Source organism: Sus scrofa, chromosome 1 (genome assembly GCF_054392235.1).
Source record: "Sus scrofa isolate SSC_HxYL_T2T_F1_AM1 chromosome 1, Sscrofa_HxYL_maternal_Yorkshire_Landrace_v2.0, whole genome shotgun sequence".
In the NCBI taxonomy this organism is placed as follows: domain Eukaryota; kingdom Metazoa; phylum Chordata; class Mammalia; order Artiodactyla; family Suidae; genus Sus; species Sus scrofa.
In genome coordinates this window covers 66,579,249-66,602,047 of record NC_139383.1, presented here as the reverse complement: position 1 = coordinate 66,602,047, position 22,799 = coordinate 66,579,249, and the positions used below count along the sequence as shown (strand labels likewise).

General features: G+C 39.4%; 1 protein-coding gene across 28 annotated transcripts in view; it reads left to right on the top strand.

The window, feature by feature from the left end:
• Window positions 1-2,612: 2,612 nt before the first annotated feature.
• The window catches only part of USP45 (ubiquitin specific peptidase 45), a 67,160-nt gene continuing 46,973 nt past the window's right edge, over window positions 2,613-22,799 (top strand). For 8 of the 28 annotated variants that reach the window (XR_014806377.1, XR_014806361.1, XR_002343647.2 and 5 more), the window contains exons 1-5: window positions 2,613-2,643; window positions 7,565-7,674; window positions 11,782-11,954; window positions 13,406-13,509; window positions 18,237-18,337. Coding sequence is in view for 9 of the 28 variants with exons in the window: in XM_084961227.1 (XP_084817353.1) it covers window positions 7,575-7,674; window positions 11,782-11,954; window positions 13,406-13,509; window positions 18,237-18,337 (478 nt within the window). In the remaining 19 variants the exon portion in view is untranslated. Of the gene's footprint in view, window positions 2,791-7,564; window positions 7,726-11,781; window positions 11,955-13,405; window positions 13,510-18,236; window positions 18,338-22,799 lie in introns of all 28 variants that reach the window. The other 20 variants (XR_014806418.1, XR_014806440.1, XM_084961199.1 and 17 more) reach the window with 9 other exon arrangements.

Below are 22,799 nucleotides of genomic sequence, written 5' to 3'. Positions count from 1 at the left end.
CATCACTGGAGTTTTAAGCCAACTAGTCAAAACAATGGGGCTAATGTAGAGATACGTCTAAGACATAAAATCAAGTGAAAAAAATCAAGTTGTAGGCTACAACATAGACCATAATCTAACCTGACTTTTAAATTTTAACAAGTGATAGTCATGTAAAAATGTAGTACAAATGCATATTGTATATGCAAAGACAATTCCTGAAACTATACACAAGAAACAGCAAATAGGGGAAAGACAACGTTACCTCTGAGGAAAGGAAATGAGAGTGTGGGAAGGAGGAAAAGATGAGGAACTTTATACCAAACTCCTATGTATTACTTTTATTATAAAGAGTGCATCTTTAAAAATAAATGATAGGGCGTTCCCTAGTGGTCTAGTGGTTAGGATTTGGTGCTTTCACCAGTGAGGTCAGGGTTCAGTCTCTGGTCTGGGAATTGAGTTCCCACATCCAGCCACTGTATGCTGGCAGCAAACAAACAAACCAAAAAACCATGGTAAAAACTGTAAAGATATATGCATAGCCTATAGCTTAGTAAAGTTTACATATATTTCCAGGCAGAACAAGAAGATAAAATGAAGATATTTAACTTATTTGAAATATATACACAGATGAGTTTTTACATTTCTATTTGGTACTTTGTTATAATGTTTTTGCAATAGCACTAAAAATACACTTATTAGGTACCATCTGAAAATAATTTCCAGGAGTTCTCTTGTGGCACAGTGGGCTAAGGAGCCAGCATTGTCACTGCAGCAGCTTGGGTCACTGACATGTGGGTTGGGAACTTCCACATGTCACCGGTACAGCCAACAACAACAACAAATTAAAATTAAATAAATAAATAAAAGCAATTAGGTTTCCAAAGAAAATAATAATAATTTCCTTCCTTTGAAGGATCTATCAAAGAGTAAATTTTACTTTCAAGTAAGTGAAAAGTAAATAATTTGAAGAACATCAGAAACAAAAACTTAGTGTTAGACAATTTTCCCTAACTCATGCCAAGTTTTCAAATGGAGATTGCAATCTCTGGAGATTTTGATTATGCTAAGAGTGTATCTGCTAGAAATGAAGACAGCATTTTTGGAGATTTTGGTTATGCTAAGAGTGTATCTGCTAGAAATGAAGACAGCTTTCGGATTTTTGTCATTTTTCAAGAAAGATTTAAGTAGGAGTTCCCATCGTGGCACAGAGGAAACGAATCCAATTAGGAACCATGAGGTTGCGGTTCTATCTCTAGCCTTGCTCAGGGGATTAAGGATCTGGCGTTGCCATGAGCTGTGGTGTAGGTCACAGACCCGGCTCGGATCTGGCATTGCTGTGGTTCCGGTGTAGGTTGGCAGCTGTAGCTCTGATTGGACCCCTAGCCTTGGGAACCTCCATGTGCCACAGGTGCTGCCCTAAAAAGACAAAAAAAGAAAGAAAGATTTAAGTATTAAATGATGATTTGCATAATTCCTAAATTTCTTTAGGAAGAGGACATAAACTTCAATTTTCAAATTCAGTCTTCTCTTTTTTTCCCTCTGTAAATTGGATTCCAACATAGGACACAATTTAAACATTCCTTTTACTGAAATGCAATTCAGCTTTCAAATTATGCAGATTTGCTTAAGATTACATGTCCTTTACCCCTCCATGTTCTGTTTCAAATCTGATGTTAAATGATTTATGATGTAGACAGTTTTGTTTTGACTTACATGGCCTATTCTTATTTGGTGATTATTTTCTTTTTCTCTTGGGAAAAAAAAAATTCCCTCACCCTGAAATTTGATTATGTACTTCGATACATAGTGGCCCACACATTTGTACTCAGTTACAGTTGTTGAATGAATGGTTTCAATACATACAATGCAAATATCTAGTAATCTCCTTTTCAAGTTTGCTATATGGAAATAATTTTACCTCTTTTGTAAGAAATGAACAAGAGTTTTAAAGGGAGAATCAGTTTTTGGATTTATTTCTAGTAACTTTGACTCATAATCCAAGGCTCTATCCATAAGGCCATCTGTTCCTTGGCTGAAATTACGAAAGCTTATAAGACTTGTACAGTTTATCCACAACCAGTGTTGATTTTTATGATTATCATTCAAACGAAGTATTTTTCAACCAACTATTTTTACTAAACATATGCAAAGAGCAAACCACTTTAACAGATGAAAAGATACATGTATAGGTCAAGAAATTAACTGTCAAAGAAGAGAGAACAACGGGTAAGACAATAATAATGGGAAAAAGCAAGAAAATATATGATGTTAGATATGAGTTTACTGCACAGTAGAAATGTGACGCTGGAAAGTCGGAAGTTGTTTGAGCGGTCTGCACAGCAACAAGTGGGACTCAATTTCGACTCCGAGCTGCGAATTCCAGGCCACTGCCAGGATCCAATTGTGAGTCTATTTACATTACTATAAGATTAGCCAGGGCCTACTCAGCCCTGCAAACCTAGAGGACGCGGGACTGACGCAAGCCAGACCCGCCCTGTCCATACCCAACTCCTGGTGCGCGTCCACGCGAGGGGCGGTCCCGAACCCCCACCCTCCTGTGGCGTGGGGGCGGCACATGAGGCCCCGCCCCCGCTAGCGGGAGAGACGGCCGCGCAGGCGCAGTTTCTTCTGGTTGTAGACGCGGCTGCTCGGCCCGGCAGGGTGAGTCCGGGGTGCGGTGCTGGGGTCGCCCCAGTTTCTCTGTCTTCGTTCCTGACCCCTTGTGGCGTGACCCGCCGGGGAGAGAAGCCCCTTCCGCTCCCTCACCTTTCCGATCCTTGGGGGCGCCAGGAGGTCACCAACAGCCGCGTGAGCGCTGCCGGGCCGGCCAGGCATCCGGGCCGCGGCGGGGGGAGCCGGGGAGGCGGGGCGGGGACAGGGGCCGCCTCACCTTGACCTAGGGGCGCGTTCGCTCAGCACCCTTCCGGCTTCCCACATCCCCTCGCTCACACCTCCCAGCTCACTTTCTTTTCAGAAATTTTGGATGTTTTTGTGACCGGAGGAAGCGTGTCTTAGGACGGGTTTCTGGCAGTATCGTGTAGTATTAGGAACCTGGAGTTGGACTGTCTGGGTCCAAATCCTCATCCATCACTTAGTGGCTCCTGGCCTCTGCAAGTCCCCTAACCCCTTTGTGTCTCAGTTTAAGCATAAAATGGGGGGAGGGGGGACAATAGTAACCTATCTCATAAGATGGTTGTTATGATTGTAATTGTGAGGATCAGGTGGGTTAGTTATCTCTGAAGTGCTTAGAACCTAATGAGATTCATGCACAATTAAATACGTAAGTGCAAGTGCATCTTTTTGAGCCTGGTATCTAAAAGGAGAGTTTTGTCTTTCTCCGCCCTTCCCCAGAACCCCTGCCAAAAATAATTGCCCAAGACTGGGGGAAATTTTTTTTTTTCTTTTTTCAGAGTAGGGGCTTTTGTATGCATGGCCTTTTTAAAAAATGAAACATTTCTAAACAATTTAGTTGCACATCCTACCTTAGAGAAAAGACAGATTAGGGTAATGCAGAAGTTGAGTTGAAAACTGGAAGAACTTAATTTGTGCTGAAAAGATTTAACATAGTAGGCCTGAGACTGCTCTCCTTAGAAGGTTCCGCTTGCAGAGTTGGGCCTTGCTTAGCATCTGGGAACAATATGCTGTAGGATACAGTTTATGCAGAAGTTAGCAGCTTCCATAAATATCCCATGCCTGTGAGTCTGTAATAAATTTCCCTGAGCAGAAACATTGCACAGACATTATTGGATTTTACTCATTGTGGGGAAGAGTGTGGTTTGTTTGACCCCTCCTGGGAGGGTGAGAACCTGAGGAAGCCTGCACATGAATTCCTCTGGACTTGGCCTGTGTCTTTTTCGCTGTGATCAGTCTGTGTGTCCATATTACCTTGCTGTAATAAATTTTAGCCATGAGTCTAACTATATGCTGGGTCTCGTGAGTCTTTCTAGTGGATCTCCAAATGGGAGGGTGGTATTGGAACTCCCCAGATGCAGTATTGGTGACAGTATTTGAAGCTCTACCATTGGACTTTCATTTTGTCTCTTTTTTCCTGAAAGGGGAATTGAAAAATAAAGCCATACAGATAAGTGATGCCAAATAGTGGGTTACTGTCCAAAAATGAGTCTATGTTTAGACATACTGCATGTGTCAGAAAAATCACTGGACATTGATTCGACATGGCCAAGTTAAGTTAGAGTCAGTGCATTTGAAAATAGGCATAGGTCTTTTATAGATCACAGGTCAAATGACTTGTTCTTTTGGGTATTCTGCCAGCCTTAGCTATGTGTTAATGCTCATTTATATCAAACTCTCATGGGGAGTGAAAAAATGACTAATTTCTCATGGGATTCTGTTATGTCTATTTTCAGGGCAGCAAGTTAAAAGTTTGAGGGTAGAAAGATCAGATTTGCTATCTGATTATGTCTCTTTTCTCTCAGTAAAACAGAATACCAGATTATATTTGGAGGAGTAGGGAAAGGAGGAGTAGGAGGTTTGGGAGATTGCCAAATGGCTCTGTAAGTAAGTTGGCCAGAAGGTGTAGTAGATGATGGGATGTCTTGATCCATGTGAGATTGTGACTGAAGTTAGCAGACCCAGTTTCCTTTCTTGCAAGACTTTCTCCAGCCTACTTGGATGCAGACATGAGGAAAGTGGCTAATAATCCTAGAAAGAGCTCATCTAGGATTGGGGTTCTGTTAGTGGAGTGGTCTGGTGGTCATTAAGGCTGTGCACACATATTGTGTTCTTTCTGGGTACATGATAATGTTACAGTCTTTGTTCACATATCCTCTCCTCATGCCCACCCCCAGCCCCCTTGTCTACTTGAAGATGACTGTGGCCATATGACTTGCTTTGGCCAGTAGTATATAAGCAGACATGTGTCACTTGCAAATGAAGCTTGAAGAACCAGGACTCCATTTGCCACTTGCCTTTCTTCCTTCCCTGCTATGGTGATTGTGGAAGCACTCGCTGAGATGCAGCCTCTTGTCACCCTGTGCACTAGAGGAGGGTAGGAGTGGCTGACCATGAAAGCTGGAAGAACTCAACGTTGTGATCAGATAATGGAACTTGTATTAGTGATTTTGCAAGTGGGAACTATAGGGATAAGTGGATGCAGTCTGGACGGTGAAGGCAGGCAGAAGCAAAGTGGTTAAGGAGCCCAGAGGCCTGTGCGTCTCTGTAACCCTGAAGGCCTTAATTTATTGCAGCTTTGTTCAATGGTGATGACCCTTAGACTTAAAGAAATGGCTCTTAAAATGATAAACTCAGAAGCTTCCTTATGTGGAACATGGTATGACTAAATCAGGATTCAGAATTTATTATTGAATTCAAAGAGTTTTCCACCTTGATCAATAAAAGCAAATAAATCACCATGGAAATTCCAATAGCATTTAGCCATGGAGTAGCATGACATTAGGATGGATTTAGGATATGGTGGTTTATTTATGTAGTTATTTTTGTCTTTTTAGGACTTCACCCATGGCATATGGAAGTTATCAGGCTAGTGGTCAAATTGGAGCTGCAGCTGCTGGCCTACGCCACAGCCACAGTAACGCCAGATCTGAGCTGCATCCGGATCCTTAACCCACTGAGTGAGGCCAGGGATCAAACCTGCATCCTTAGGGACACTGTGTTGGGTTCTTAACCTGCTGAGCCACAGCGAACTCCTGACTTTTAGTTTTTGTTTTTTTTTTATTATAAAGAGTTCATTAAAAAAAGTTTATTAAAAATATAGAGGTAAATAAATATCAGGAAGAAAGAGATAAGTTCGGTGTGGGATGTTATACGGCTTTGCTATTGAAAGTGTGGCCTGTGGATCCCAGCAGTGGCTTCCTCTTGGGAGTTTTTCAGACAGGCAGACCCTCAGGTCTTCTGCTAGCTTGATGAATCAAAATCCACATTTTAATAAGATCTCCAGGGTGACTCATATGCACTATCCTGATATCTTTAAATAGTCAGTGTCTTAGGAAAGTAAGACAGTATTAACTCTCTATTTCTTATGAGAAGAACATATTTGTAGACTAAAAAATACTAATGTGACGTAATCAATACAATGAGCAAACTTTGAATCCTTATTCAAAAAACCAGTGTAAGAGTTCCTGTTGTGGCTCAGCGGAATCTGAGTAGAATCCATGAGGATGCAGGTTTGATCCCTGGCCTTGCTCAGTGAGTCAGGAATCCGGCATTGCCCTGAGTTTGGTGTAAGTTGCAGATGTGGCTTGGATCCCATATGGCTGTGGCTGTGGTATAGGCTGGCAGCTGTAGCTCTGATTTGACCCCTAGCCTGGGAGCTTCCATATGCTGCAGGCGAGGCCCTAAAGAGCAAAAACGAAAACAAAACCAGTGCAGAAGCTACTTTGGGTCAGCTGAATAAATTAGAGTATGATGGAATATGAGATGATATTAGGGAATTATTGCTAATTTTCTTAGACTTGATAATGATGTGATTATATAGGAGAATCCCCTTGAGGAATACATACTCTGCAACATTTTTTTTTTTTTTTGTCTTTTGTCTTTTTAGGGCCGCACTTGTAGCATATGGAGGTCCCAGCATAGGGATGGGATCAGAGCTACAGCTGCTGGTCCGCACCACAGTTCACAGCAACGCCAGATCCTTAACCCTTCGAGCTAGGCTGGGGATGGGGATCGAACCCTCGTCCTTATGAATACTAGTCAAGTTCATTAACCACTGAGTCACGATGGGAACTCCTATGCTCTGCAACTTTTAAATAGTTCAGGAAAAATAAACATACATACGTGTGTGTATGTATATATATTATATGTACACATTGATATTTAGATAAGACATGGCAAAATGTTCTAGATGTGCAATGTAGATGGTGTATGGGTATTTGTTATACTTTTTTTTAACTTTTGTGAAAGTTTGCCTATTGTTACAATAAAAAATGGGGAGGGGAACCACAAAAAGTGCCATAACTCAAGATAGAAGTATATTGCTCTCCCAGTCGTCCACTGCTGGGTCCTACAGTACAGGAGGGGGCTCTACTGAGTTTGGCACCTGGCTTCCATCCCTGGTCTGTTGTGGCTTTTTCAGCTCCTGCTTTCTCCTACTTGGTGAAATGGGAGAAAGGGCAGAGGGAGGACATGAACCAGAAGCAGCATAAATCCTTTTTTTTATTCACCCTGACATCTTGCATCTGGGGATCAGCAAGTAAAAGTCAAATGTAAGGTGCCATGTGTATACTGGTTTAATAAAGATCTCTTTGGTTTTCAGCTGATGTTCTCCTCTTCTTCCTCTTATTAATTTACTAGACCAATTGAAATCAAGTTCATTTCCATTTTAGTATTCATTAAGTAAAATACATAATTTTTTTTTCTTTTTTGGCTTCCCTGAAGCATATGGAGTTCCCAGGCCAGGGATCAGATCTGAGCCCCAGTTGTGACCTAAGCTGAAGCTGCAGCAACACCAGATCCTTAACCCACTCTGCTAGTCCAGGGATTGAACCTGTGTCCCAGCACTCCCAAGATGCCATCAATCCTGTTGCACCACAGCAGGAACTCCAAAATATATAAAATTTTAATTTTGAGGATTAATATGTATTTTTTCCCTGAACCTTTTCAGTAAATAACAGATGCGGGTGAAAGAGCCATCCAAAGCTTTAACTGAGAAAGCCAAAAGAAGTAAAAGACCTACTATACCTCATGATGAAGACTCTTCAGATGACATTGCTGGTAAATTGTGATGTCTGGCTTCCTGAATAGTGTTGCAGAGGAGAAATAATAGTTATGTTTTTAATTAATACTTTAGTCTTTATTTCATCGTTTTCTGCATGAGCTTTAAAATCAGCTTGTCTAGTTCCAAAATATCCTGTTGGCATTTTTATTGAGATTTTCTTTATTTTATGAAGTAACTTAGAATTGGCATCTTTTCTTGTTGTTGTTTTGCATGGCTGTTAAAACCAAGCCCTCAAGCCAGTGAGGTTGGCAGCTGACCCTGGGGAGCTGTTGGCTTCCTGGCTTGGCTTTTTCTTTTAACCTCATGCTTTGGGTTTTGGCCGCTGAGGATTTTCCTTACTGACTTACCCGTTCAGTCCTCCATTTAAAAAGTTGTTTTTAATGTATTATTTCCATTTCTAAGTATTTTTAACTTGGAGGAGTGTTTCAGGTTAGATTGCCATATTGAAGGAAGTCTGAATTATGTCTTTAAATATTTGTTCGATTCTGTTAATACAGTTTTCTTCAGGGGTTCTAATTATTCCTCTGTTAACTCTTTTGCCTATCTTTTGAAGTTAATATTTTTCCTCAAATCTTCTAAAATTCTTATTTCCTTTTTCTTTTGTCTGCTGTTTTCATTTTTTTTTTTTAATTTTTATTATTTATTTATTTATTTATTTTAAGGCCAAGCCCGCAGCATGTGGGAGTTCCAGGACCAGGGATCAAACCCTCTCCACAGCAGCAACTCAAGTCACAGCAGTGATAACACTGGACCCTTAACCTGCTCAGCCCCCGGGGAACTTGTTCATTTTTATTTCTTACTGTGTCTTCAGCAGTGTCTCTTTCACCTTACCATCTTTTTAGCTGTATCTTTGTTTTTGTGGTTTATTTACTTCCATTTCTTTCCTGGACTGTGCTGGTCACTTCCTATTGTTTTGCCACCTTGGCCTAAAGTATTTGCTTCTTTTTTGTGTTGTTATTTCGTAACAGTGATTGCTTTGCCTTTTTTCCTTTCCCTTCTTTGCTTTTCCTTATATTATCTTAGCATAGAATTTGTGGCTTTGATTTTTCTTTGATTAGCCATTCTTTGATGTAGGGTTGCTTTTTTTGGGCCAGTTGGTTTTAGAATATTTGTGTAAGAAGGAAAACCAGAGCATTGTCTCCTAGTTTTTCTGAAAATGAACTTGGTGTTTTTTTTTTCTTTTTTGGCTGCCCCACAGCATATGGAGTTCCCAGGCCAGGGATCAGATCCCAGCCATAGTTGTGCCCTAAGCCACAGCTGTGGCTACTCTGGATGCTTAACCCACTGTTTCAGGCTGGAAATCGAACCTGCATCTCAGTACTCCCAAGACGACCCTGATCCTATTGCACCACAGTAGGAACTCCTGAACTTTTTGTTTCCTGTTCTTTTTGCCCTTGGATAGTGTTGGGGAGGATGAAGAGAAAATGTTCATTTTATGTCACCATTTGCAAACTAGAAGACCTCCTTGTAAAGTATTTTTGTTTTGTTTTGCTTTTGAGGGCTAAACCTGAGGCATATGGAAGTTCCCAGGCTAGGGGTTGAATCGGAGCTCCAGCTGCTGGCCTACACCACAGCCACAGCAACAGGGAATCTGACCTGCATCTGCGACCCACTCCACCGCTTATGGCAATGCTGGATCCTCAATCCACTGAGTAAGGCCAGGGATCCAGCCTGCATGCTCATGGATATTAACTAGTTGGGCTTGTTACTGCTGAGCCACAACAGGAACTTCCTAAAGTTTTTATTAATATTTAAACAAAAAAATGGAGATTTTGTTTATTGTTTTTGATTTGTTAATGTGAAACAACTGTAGACTTTACATTTTTATATTTTCATTCAGGAATCTCTCAAGGACCTACTTGTCAGATGAACTTTGGACAATTATATGATGAAACAAATTGCAGAAAGCTGAGGAAATTTATTTATTAATGTAGAAGGAAATTTTTTGCATTTTCCCCACAAAAGATAGTGAATACTATTTAATACTTGTAGCTCTTGTAGGGAAACCTCAGACTTTTTAATTTACTTATAAAAAATATATGTGGTTGAGATATTTAAAAGCTAATCGATTTAATTTAGAAGCCTGGGTGCTTTTAATCGTGAATTCACTTACATCTGAATTCATTAACAATTTCAGTCTCCTGAGTCTGAATTGTAGAATTAAAGAACAGTTGAGTTGTACCATGGCCAGATGCCACGCCAGAGGTGATATAGAAGTTGTGTGGAATGATTTTTCCCTTAGGGAATTTTAAAATATAAAAACCCAAACAGGAGTTCCCTTGTGGTACAGTGGGTTAAGGATGTGGCATTGTCACTGTGGCAGCTTGGGTCAATGCTGTGGTGTGGGTTTGATTCCTGGCTTGGGAACTTCTACATGCCGAAGGCGTGGCCAAAAATACCAACCGCTGCCCCCCAAAAAAACTCAAACAAAGCAATGACATTTGGTAAACTGTTTCTAGGTCCTGTACTTGTATGATCTTTTTTATCAGTCTTCCCCTGAACAGCCCTTTAATGTCATGCATACTTGCTTTTGAAACATAGGACTTCAGAATTACTCCTTTATTAGTCTGGTTTTACACCAAATTTGCTCTTGGTGTAAAATTAGAAGTTTTAATCTTTTTTTTTTTTTTTTTTTTTTTTTTTTTGCTTTTTGCTTCTTAAGGCTGCACCAACAGCACTTGGAAGTTCCCATGCTGGGGGGTCAAATCGGTCAGAGATGCAGCTGCTGGCCTACACCACAGCCACAGCAATGCCAGATCTGACTTGCATCTTCAACCCATACCACAGCTCACAGCCGTGCTGGATCATTTAACCCACTGAGCGAGGCCAGGTATCGAAATTGAGTCCTCATGGATACTAGTTGGGTTTGTCGCCCCTGAACCACAACAGGAACTTCTAGAAGTTTTAATCTTTTATCAGATTTACATATTATTTTTGTTGAAATTGTTTATTATAAATAATTTCTCAGAAATCATATTCTACGTCTTCAGAATGAAATGGAACTAATGCTTAGTCTCCAGTTAACCAGTAGGTGAAAAGCAATGCTTTGCCTTCAGAAAGAGAAGTAGAGAAAGTTGAAATGTAAATGCTCCTTCTCTTTCCCTCTTCAAGGTATTCAGTCTCTGCCTTTGTTGTTTGATTTTTAGCAAGTCGTTGTAGGTTTGGTGTTTGGGACATTTGAGGTGTAGAAATTGAAGCATTCAGTGTTTGGGAGAAATGGAAGTGTTATTGAGCCCTTGGGAGAAGAATATGGTTATTTGAAGAACTAAAAACATACTTATTCATTTTGGCCATTTGTCTCCACACAGTGCACTCAGTGGAAATCTATTATAAAGGATAATTAAGGACCATGCTAAATGCTTGTTATTTTGGGAACAGCCATTAAGGAGAACTTTGTTCCTGCAAATTATGCCATTTTTTGCTCCTCTCTTTTCTTCATCCCAATGGTGAAAATAGTGTCATAGCCCATGGGAAAAGATTTCTCTTGTGTATCTTAGTGAAAAGAAAATATACTAAAATTTTTGACACATAGTAGCTGCTCAATAAATAATCTTCTTTATTAATTAAACTTCTAATTTTTGAAATAATTTTAGATTCACAGGAGGGTACAAAGACATATACAAGGAAGTTCCATTCACCTTTCATCCAGCCTCCTCTGATTTAACATCTTGTATTTCTATAGCACCATATCAAATCCAGGAAATTGACATCAGTATAATTTTTGGAGCTTATTCAGTTTTCACCAGATGTACATACATTTTGTCTGTGTGGGTGTGGGTGCGCATGTGTGCATGTGCGTGCAATTTTATTACATGTGTAGCTTTCTGTAACCACTGCAGTCAAGATACTTGACTACAATGTCACCACCCTGAGTGCTACTTATTTATAGCCACACCACTGCTCCTGGCAACCGCTAATCTGCTCTCCAATTTTATTACACAAATGTTTTATAAATGGAATCATGCAGTATGTATCCTTTTTGAGTTATTTTGTTTTTGGAATCTCTGTGTTTATTACAACATTTTAATATTAACTTTTGCTTGCTAATGGTGGTGCTTTGGTTTAGCAAAGAAAATGTTTAACTTTTGTTTTGTCTTACTCAGTAGGTTTCACTTGCCAACATGTAAGCCATGCTATCAATGTGAATCATGTGAAAAGAGCAATAACTGAGAATCTGTGGTCAGTTTGCTCGGAATGTTTAAAAGAGAGACGATTCTCTGATGGACAGCCAGTACTGCTTTCTGATATTTGGTTGTGCCTCAAGTGTGGTTTTCAGGTGAGAAAAATCTCTGTAATATGAGTTTGTCTTAAATATTTTCCTTAAATGCCTACTGTGAGTTGGACTGTTGGTAATGTTTGGAACTTAAGATAAATTTACTCTCCATTGAGACTGAACTCTCCAAGGCTGAGCTTATGTTTATGTTTACCATAAACATTTCTGTGTTATGTTCAGAAAGTAATCATGTGTGGTTTATAAATACTTTGAAAGGGAATCCAACCCACTTGCAAAAGTTCTCATATGTGGACTTGCCTTTATCTATTTGTATTTACTTCGGAAATGGATCCAAGTTGTTCTGGGTTTTTTTTTTTTTAATCTTTTTGCATTCATGTTTTCTCTGAGAAGTGATTATTCTGTCTTTTTCCCCCCCTTTTTTTCCCAAAGTAATTTCTCTTAAGAGCATAGAAGTGATTGATATCGTTAATAAAAGAATTTTTAAATAAAATTAAAAGGTTTTTTGTTTTTGGTTTTTGGTTTTTTTGTTTTTTGTTTTTTGCCTTTTTTTTAGGGCTGCAGTCATAGCATATGGAGGTTCCCAGGCTAGGGGTTGAATCACAGCTGTAGCTGCCAGCCTACGCTACAGCCACAGCAATGTGGGATCCAAGCTGTGTCTGCAGCCTACACCACAGAGCACGCAATGCCAGATCCTTATCCCACTGAGCTAGGCCAGGGATCAAACCCGCAACCTCATGGTTCCTAGTTGGGTTTGTTTCTGCTGTGCCATAATGGGAACTCCCAAAGGTTATTACTATTTTTTTTTAAATAAGAAGCATCTCTGTTTTCTCACATAATAAGCCAAGAAGTAGAGCCACTTCAGAATTAGTTAATTCAATGAAAAAAACATTAAAAACTGAGATTTTTCCATTTTTCTGCTGTGCCATCCTCATTTTCATGGTTTCAGGATGGTCAAAGATGTTGCATGCACAGTGTTATCACACAGCAATTTCCAAAGGCCAGAAAGAGGGCAAAAAGTACATCCCTTCTCTGTGTTTTTTAAAATATGTGAAACTTTTCCAGAAACATCCATTAGACTGCCCCTTATGGCACATGGACCAGAACTGAATCTCACTTTATTTCTCTGATGATGGACATGACTGTGACTGGTCTGAGTCTCACTAGTTTTCCGTGGAGGTGTGTACAGGGGAGGGGCACTACTGGCCTGTGAGCATGTTCAGTAGCCCACCTTGCTAAGACAGAGAGTGTGTACATTTTTAATGGTATGGAAATTAACTTGGCTCATTACTGTTTTACTGTACAGCAAAAACCAGGTTAGCCTCTTTGCAAGAAATTGGATTTAATGAGAATCTCTGTTGCTTTCAGAAACTTTTCTATCCTTGAAATTAAAAACAAGAGAAACTTTTTTATAAGTTCGAGTATGATTTAAGTTTTGATTAGTATGAAATAGACCTATGTGTAAATCATGCAAATGGTATTCTCTTCATCTTTAGGGATGTGGTAAGAACTCAGAAAGCCAGCATTCAGTGAAGCACTTCAATAGTTGGAGAGCAGAGCTTCATTGTATTATAATTAGCCTAAGCACATGGATTATATGGTAAGTTCGATTTTGTTAGTACTTGTGTCCACTATAAAAAGTACCTTTTTTTTGAGTTTTATAAGGTAAGATATTTAACGATGTTATACCAGCTTATGCTTTTTAACCTGAACACCACATATGGAATAATTTAAGAAAATTAACATTATCCATGAATATACAGTTTAAATAAGGGAAAACCTAGTCATCCCACTAATTTTCGTTAACATTTTCTTTGTACAATAAAATAAAATTCTTGTAAGTTGATTTTTTTTTAATGAACTTACTAAATGAGAACTCTAGAGTTTTAGAGGAGGAAGGTGGTTAAAGTAGTCAAGCGGTTTGGCAAGTCTCTGCAGGGAAAAAGGAAAGCCTAGGCATATATAGTTTGTAAAAGTTATTAGATGATTCTGTTACTTAACCCTGGTTTGGAACTAAGTCTAATTCCCCCGTTTTATGTATAAGGACACGGAGTATCATTTACCTTTTTGTGGTTACACTGTAAAGACCCAGGCGCTAATATAAGTCTCTTGATTCTTTTAGTCCCTTACCAGCCTAGAACATTGCTTCAGTGGTATAAGTGCACACTGTGTTGAAAAGCTTTTCCTATATCTTAACAACAGAAATTTTCTGACTGGAGTTCCAGTCATGGCACAGCAGAAACAAATCCGACTAGGAACCATGAGGTTGCAAGTTCGACCCCTGGCCTTGCTCAGTGGGTCGGGGATCTGGCGTTGCCATGAGCTGTGGTGTAGGTTGCAGATGTAGCTCGGATCTGATGTTGCTGTGGCTGTGGTGTAGGCTGGCAGCTGTAGCTCCGATTCAACCCCTAGCCTGGGAACTTCCATATGCCATGTGGGTGCAGCCCTAAAAAGCAAAAAAAACTAACTGTAATTTATAGACTCCTAGGGTTACTTGCATGAATTTTCAAAGCTTTCAGGTTTTCTCTAGATGAAAATATTTTAACTTTTTGTTTCATTTCAGGGTTCTAAAATCAATAAAAGGATGTTTTGGTTTATAGAAAAGGCATTCATTGTATAGTTTAATTTAGTCACAGGATTAGATGCCTGCTGCATTTGTGTTTTTACTGTTGTTGGCCCCAAGTAATAGAGTTGGGGCGAATGAGTAAAGAACAGCTAGAACTTAAGATGTAGATGAAGCATTGGAGCCCAGGGAGAGGGCAGGATGCCCTAGTGTGTGGCTCAGCAAACATTTCTCAGTAATCTGAATAGTGCAGTGTCTCCAGTGGTAGGGTGTATCAGAATCATCAGCAGGGCTTGTTAGAATGGATGACTGGGTCCCAGGCCTTGAGTAGGGCCTGAGAATTTGCATTTCCAACAAGTTCCCAGGTGTTGCCCATGCTGCTGGTCTGGGGGCCACAGCTTGAGGACCACTGAAACAGAAAGAGGTAGCGGAAGAATTGAGTGGCACCTGGTAAAATAGGTTCATCTCAGGTGCATCTGAATTGGAACTTCTGTTGTAGCTCTTCAGGACCACAGTTATGGTATGGATCATGACTTCATTTCAGCAGCAAAACCCTACTTAGCATAATAGAGTTGTTAGTTTTAACTGAATTGATTTTGTAATTTTGTTTTACATTTCATTGTAATTTTGCTTTCATAGTTATATAGCATTACAAGTCTAGAGTTATAAGGAAGGTGAATTTACTGAGTTTTGTGAGATGAATGTATTCAATTTGTATTGTAATGAAAATTATTTTAAGTCACATTTGGCAATCCATAAAATTATTTCTCTTTCAAAGGAAGAAATTCAAGTTTGTCACATGCATTTACAGAAAGTTAAAAGCTGTGACTGTTTTCTTTTTCTCATCTAATTCTTAAACCTTAAAATGTTTAACAATTTCAGTATAAACTTCACTAATTTGGATTAGAGAAGGCAAGCCAGAACCAGAGAAAAACATGAAAAACCTAAAAAAAAGAAAGGACTATTGCAGATTTGATAACTTAATCATGACTAACAAAGTGTTTCTGGATAGTGGATTTAATGTTGCTTGAACAGATAATAATTATCACTAGTCATTGTTGTTTTTTTATCTCTGACTTCACATCAGAATCAGAATGAAATTTGAAAAACCCACAGACACCAGTGATCCTCTATTAAATCAGGGATTCTCTATTTTTAAGTTCCATAGGTAATTCTTACGCCTAACCAGGATTTAGAGGCACTGACTTGATACTTAAAAATAACATATAAATAAGTGCTTTTAAATCACTCAAAAGTTTGTTGAAAGAAGATTTATCATTTTCTTTATTACTGACTTGTGAGCCTGTGTCTAAGTTTCTCATCTGTAAAAAGCAAATATTGCACTTCTATTAAGCTATTTATTTTTAAAATGATCATACTTTTGGTGGGGGGGTGAACACGCAGCATATGGAGGTTCCCAGGCTAGGGGTCTAATTGGAACTACAGCTGCCAGCCTACGCCAGCCAGTCGCCAGATCCAAGTCTCGTCTGCGACGTACACCACAGCTCACAGCAACGCCAGATCCTTAACCCATTGAGCGAGGCCAGGGGTCAAACCCGCAACCTCATGGTTCCTAGTTGGATTCGTTTCCGCTGCGCCATGACGGGAACTCCGATAATACTTTTTTGATTGTTGTGAGGAATTAAACCAGAAAATGCATGTAGAATTTTTAGAACAGTGCATGGTGCATAGTAAGTGCTCGATTATTTTTTTGGTTATTTCTAATGGAAACAAATAGAATTATCTTGAGCTCTCCTTTTTTTTCCAAATTCCCTGCCATTGTGCAGTTTTTATGTATTTTTTTGTACTCTTAAAGGTACAACAATGTGTTTAATAACAAGTAAAAATTCAATTGCAATCTCAGTAAAACCTGCGACATTTCAATATTTCTCAAATGAGCAGTTATATTTTTATTATTTGTATCAATCATTGCATCAGTAAATATAAAGCATCTGTTATAGTGGCTGCTTGATAACTATAATTGTTTAAATTCCATCATGGTCTACTGGCGAAGATATTTAGGGAGTATTTTCTGACTTCATTCCTTTACCAATTTATCTATGTATCCGTATTTCTTTTTTTTTTTTTTTTGCCAAAAAAATATTTGTTACAAACAATTCAAGAATTTAGCATGCTTACAGAGTACAAAATTAATGTTTATAAAATTATTAAAATATGAAAGTATATGTAAACACATATAACAAGCATTTAAAAAAAATACTACAGGAGTTCTCATCGTGTCTCAGTGGTTAACAAATCCAACTAGGAACCATGAGGTTGTGGCTTTGATCCCTGGCCTCTCTCAGTGGGTTAACGATCCGGCATTGCTGTGAGCTGTGGTGTAGGTCGCAGACTCGGCTTGGATCTGGCATTGCTGTGGCTCTGGTGTAGGCTGGTGGCTACAGCTCTGATTAGACCCCTAGCCTGGGAACCTCCGTATGCTGCAGGTGCGGCCCTAGAAAGACAAAAAAAAAAAAAGAAAAAGAAAAGAAAATACTACATAAATAGTAGCTATGTATCTGTATTTCTGTGTGCAGAGTGATAGAGTGGATCCTCAGTAAACATTTGACTGAATTTTAAATGCTATTTAGAAAAGAAACCCAAACCAAGTTTATAATAAACCAAGTTTATTGATCCCAGGACCACTAAGTTATAAACAAGAAAATTGCGAAGATCTAAGGCAGTGTTGGCATAAGGCATTGCATTTATAAAACACTTTCAGTACTGTCACTGTTCTCATTTGATCATTAGCTCTCATTAAGATGATAATGTGTGGAAGAAACCTTTATTAATACTACGTGCACTGATGAGTAAACTTAGTGGAGTGTAGTATTCTGAAAAGGAATATGTTTTGAAAATATCTTTTCTAACCCCCTCTTCCCAAATAAACCCCAAACAGAATGAAACACTTATATTGTCTAGTCTTGCTCTTCTCTGTAAGTGGAACCTCCATCACTTAAGCATTCAAGCCAGAAGCCTGGTAGTTAGTTTCTTCCCCTTTTTTATTTCATTTTATTATTCCAGTCTTCTAACAAAGATAGACAAAGTGGTATAATGAATTCCTCTGTATCGTTCAGCTTTAAACATTAACTCATAGGATGTCTTACTTCATCTAGACCAGGATTTCTCAGTCTCAACACTGTTGTCATTTGGGTTGATAATTCTTTGTTGTGAGAGGGCCATCCGGTGAGGGGACAGGATTAGCAGCATCCCTGGCCTCTAACCACTGGATGCCAGTAGCAGCTCTCCCAGTTGTGACAACGAAACAGGTCTCAAAACCTTGCCAGATATCCTCTGAGGGGAAGAATTGCTGTTTGGGTATCACTGGCATCCCCACATTGGCTTCTCCCTTTCCTCTTCCTTATATCCCATTCATTACTCCTACCTGAAAATATGTAAACCTTTTCATTTCTCTCCAGATCCACTGCATCAACCCTGATCTGCTTCCATTCCTGATACCATCCATCCTGACATTAGTCAGAGCGATGTTTTCAAAATGTAAATTGGATCATAGCACTTTCCTGCTTAAAAACTTCTCTTGGCATGCCATTACACTTAGGATAAACTACAACTCTAATTTGAATGATAAGGCTCTATATGAATTGTTCCCTGCTTATTTCTGTAGGTGTACCTTATTTCTCTTGCCTCATTCTATATATCCCTGTTACCTCATTCTTTAAAGACAGATAACACCTTTATTACCTGATGTGCAGAATTATTGAAGCTTCTTTTCTAATATTTGCTTACATTTTATATTTTTTCAGGTGTTATGAGTGTGATGAGAAATTATCAACACATTGTAATAAGAAGGTTTTGGCTCAGATAGTTGATTTTCTCCAGAAACATGTTTCTAAAACACAAACAAGTAAGTTAAGCAGTTGCTAAAGAAATTTGTATGAAACTATGATATTTCACAATTCTTATAAGGAGATAATAAATTCATAAAGAGTACTTTGGATTTTATTTTGACCTCTCAGTAGGCGTGCCATGAATTCTTAGGTAGCAATTTTGTGATGATGTTATCTCTTGTTGTATATACGTAACTGATAATGAGAAGCTGGAGAGAGTAGTGACTAGATTGTGGCCTTTTGAGTTAAACATTGGCTGAATTTGTTTTTGCTTTTTTGGGGGGTGGAAGGGGGCTGCACCCATGGCATGTGAAAGTTCCCGGGCCAGGGATTGAACCCACACCTCAGATGCAACCTGCGCCACAGCTGTGGAAACCCTGGATCCTTAATCTACTGCACCCACAAGGGAACTTCCCAAACAGTGCTGAATTTGATTTTAGATTCAAGTTCCTGTCTGTGTGGCTTCTACTCCATAGCTTCCTTATGTAAAAAAGTTAGTGCAGTAATTCTGTCACATGGGATTGTTGTGAGGCTTAGGGTTGCTTTCTAAAGACTTGGAAATAAAGTGTGCAAAAATCCTTGCACAGTTGCATAGTCCCTAGCACATACTTAGGAAATGATATCCGTTATTTGTTACAGAATTGTCATGTGGTTCTGACACTGCCTACCTGCCGTTAGGCTCAGCTTGCCAATTAAGGGCTCAGTTCCCTGAAAATACTGCCCTCACTTCAGACATTCTCAAGCTAGCAGTTCTCTGGCCACCTGCATTTCTGACCAACTGGCTATGGAGGTTCCCACTACCCTTTTTGGTTCAATAATTTGCTAGAATGACCTAGAGAACAGGGAAGTGCTCTACTTATAGTTACAGTTTCATTGTAGCAACGACAACAAAAAGAAATAGAAATCAGAACCAGCCGAAAAGAAGAGCCACATGAGATGAGGTCTGAGAAGGTCCCAAACGTGAAGCTTTTGTATCTTCTTTCTGTGGAGTCAGATGCACCATCTTCTCAGCACATGGACTCTAACAGTACACACAGAGTATTGTTCACCAGGGAACCTCATTGGAGTTGGGGTGTGCAGAGTTTTTAGGGTTTCATTGCATAGGCGTGGCTAATTGAATTATTGACCAGCATGATTTAACTCAGTCTCCAGTATCTCAACCCTCTAATTACATGTTTGGCTTTTCTGGTCTGGCTGGCTCCCATCCTGTGTCATCTCATTTAGCATAAATTGTCTAGGGTCCCACAATGAATAAAAAATATACTTAGTTAACATAAACTATCAAGTATCTTCCATGGAGCCCACCATGAGTAAAATAGATACTCCTGTCACACTGGAAATCCAAGGATTTAGAGGGTGCTTCTTAGGAACCTCGGACAAAAGGACAGCCAAATCCTTTATTGTACAATAGGAATGTGTTATATATGGCACTTTGTTATCCAACATATAAGGAACATGTAACACATGTTAATATAAATTTATTGTATATAGAGAAGCAGTTTCTTTGTTCAAAAATATTAAGTGCCTACAACATGTCAAGTTTTATACTTTATTTGACATGTTGAATAAAACAAGTTTTCTCTTGCCATTGCAGGGTTTAGAGCTTAGTAGGAGAGACAGAAACATAAGCAAATATATAACTTGCTTATAATATATAAGGAAATATATGGCCGTAGTATAAGTACTACAAAGGAAAGGAACAGATTGCAGTGATAGGTAATAATCTAGTGGTCCTAGTGATCAGGAAAGGCCGGTGTGGCTGGAGTATGGTTTGCTGGGAGAGAGTAGAATGTGATGAAGAAGTAGGTGGGCAGATCCTGAAGGATACTGTAAGGAATTCCATGGTAAAGAATTTCTGTTTTAGGAGTTCCCTGGTGGCTCAGCAGGTCATGGAGTCAGCGTTGTCACTTCTATGGCTCGGGTTACTGCTGTGGCTTGGGTTTGATTCCTGGCCTGGGAGGTCTGCATGCCTCAGAAGTGACCCGCATTCCTCTTTTATTGGAAGTGCAATAGAAGCTATTAAAGAGTTTGAAGCAGAAGAGTAACAGTCATTTCATCTTTTTAAAAACAAAGATAACTCTGATTGCCATTTGGAGACTAGACTCTTGTGGGTTAAGAGTGGAGGTGGGTTAAGAAGACAGGAAGTTATTGTGGTAGTCAGGTGAGAGATGAGTAGAGGTACTGGTGAACTGATAATTTAGGTGTAATGAGTGAGGGAGAGTAGGAGGAATCAAGGACAAGCCTCAGGATTTTGATTAACCAGTTAAGTAGGAATAAATGGCCATGATAATTTTGAAATGCCTTTGGAGAAGGAATTGAACTGCTTAGAGATGTAATCAGAAACTGAAAAATTAGGTAAAAATACAGTTTTCAGCTGTATTTTCTTTTTCGGTGTTGTTTCTTTTTTGGCCACCCTGCGGCATATAGAGTTCCTGGGCCGGGGATCAGATCCAAGCACTTGCGACCTAAGCTGCAGTTGGGCGGCTCCTTAACCCACTGTGCTGGCTGGGGATGGAACCTGTGTCCCAGCACTCCTCAGACGCCACTGATCCCATTGCACCACGGCAGGAACTCCTTCAGCTATATTTTCTTATTTTTTATTTTTATTTTTTGTCTTTTTGCCTTTTCTAGGGCCGCTCCTGAGGCATATGGAGGTTCCCAGGTTAGGGGTCTAACTGGAGCTCTAGCCACCGGCCTACACCAGAGCCATAGCAACGCAGGATTTGAGCCGAGTCTGGGACCTACACTACAGCTCACGGCAACACTGGATCCTTAATCCACTGAGCCAGGGATTGAACCCTCAACCTCATGGTTCCTGGTTGGATTCGTTAACCACTGAGTCATGATGGGAACTTGCTATATTTTTTTCTAGCCCACTGTATAACTGTTTTTGTTAGCTATTGCTCTGGGACAGTCATAGTGAAAAAATTGGAGGAGGAACTACAGGAGGTAAACATGGGTTCTTGGACAGCAAAAGAAGTGACTAATTTTATCACTCATTCATTGGAGAATATGGTGGTTGTAGACATTTAATACTTACAGATGTCAGTCTTAATGCTGTCTCCTGAAAGGTGCGAATTAGTTTCATTGGCCAAGAGAAGAAATGTAGGGAGATGATGCCAAGGGTGGCAAAAGTAGGATTGTACTTTTGGATTTTTTTTTTTCTAGACTTTTTACCTTGGAGTTTCCTTAAAGAGCAAAGCTGGTCTGATTCCATTCAGTTTTACAGGTTTCTTAAATATTTATTATCACAAGGATATAAGGTGAGGAACCTGGAATGCTATGAGAGAAGAAACATAAGCCTTGAGTTGGAGGAGTGGAGATGCGGGCAGGGTCTGGCTTTCACATTTGATTCTTTCAGTCACTAGCTCTGTGACCTAGGACAAATTGATTTGTCTGAGCCTCCTTTTCCTCAGTACCTTCTCCCTCTTGCTCCAGGAAATAGAAAGTGGTTAAGCCCTTTCCTAAAAAAGTTTTAAAAAGGTGTGAGATTGAAAAAAAGAATGGTGTAAGCTGAATAGAATTTTGCATCTTGAGTGATATTCAAGCAGAGTCCTTCAGATATTCAGAGAGGGATGCAGTGTTCACTTGAAGGGACTCAAAGGAATCAGGATGAGCTGGCTTCCATGCTGACCATTAAAGGATGAACTTTGGAGAGTTGGAGAGAGAGGAGGGAAGAAATCCTTTCAGGTGGTGGGAAGGAAGCACCAATGTAAGCTTTAATTGTGTTTCTGCAACCATGGGTAGCACCTGGATCAGTGCGCAACAGGTTCTTAAAGGCGTTTGAGAGGGTCTAGAGCCTTTAAAGTTTCGGGAGAGATGTAGTTCTGAATTCAGGGTGTCCAGAAATTCTGGGGCAAAATGTTATTTTCTTTGCATTCCAGGCTACAGCAGCTCTCAGGCAAGTTTAATTTAAAAAAAGATTCCTTGGTATTCTAAAAGTAAGTTGGGGGGAATATAGAGTATTTCTATAAAATACTTTACAAATCAAATACGCAAGTTGCTATTGAGGTTTGTAAGAATGCTGGATATGGTTATGTAGCTATTTTAAATGATAATTGTGGGCATGTCTGTGTCTGGTAATTCAAAAAGACTGTGAAACTGTATATATTGTGTTCAGGTTAGAGAATAAGAATGGTTTAAAAGGAGCCCTGTTGTATTTTGTGGTAAGTAAAAATAGCTAATGAGAGGAAAGCCTGTATTAAATGAACTTAAACATGTTTTTAAGTTCTACGATACCTGGGCTGATTTCATGTCTCATACGCCTACTTCAGCTTCCCTGCTTGGTGAATCTCAACTTTTGTTCCCAGTAGCCTTTAGGACTCTTAAAAAATTATTGAGGACTTAAGGAGCTTTGGTTAAATAGAGCATATCTATCAATATTTATCATTTTAGAAATTAAAACTGGAAAATTAGAATATTTATTAATCTACTGAAGAATAGTAATAATTCCATGACATGTTAACACAAATAACACTT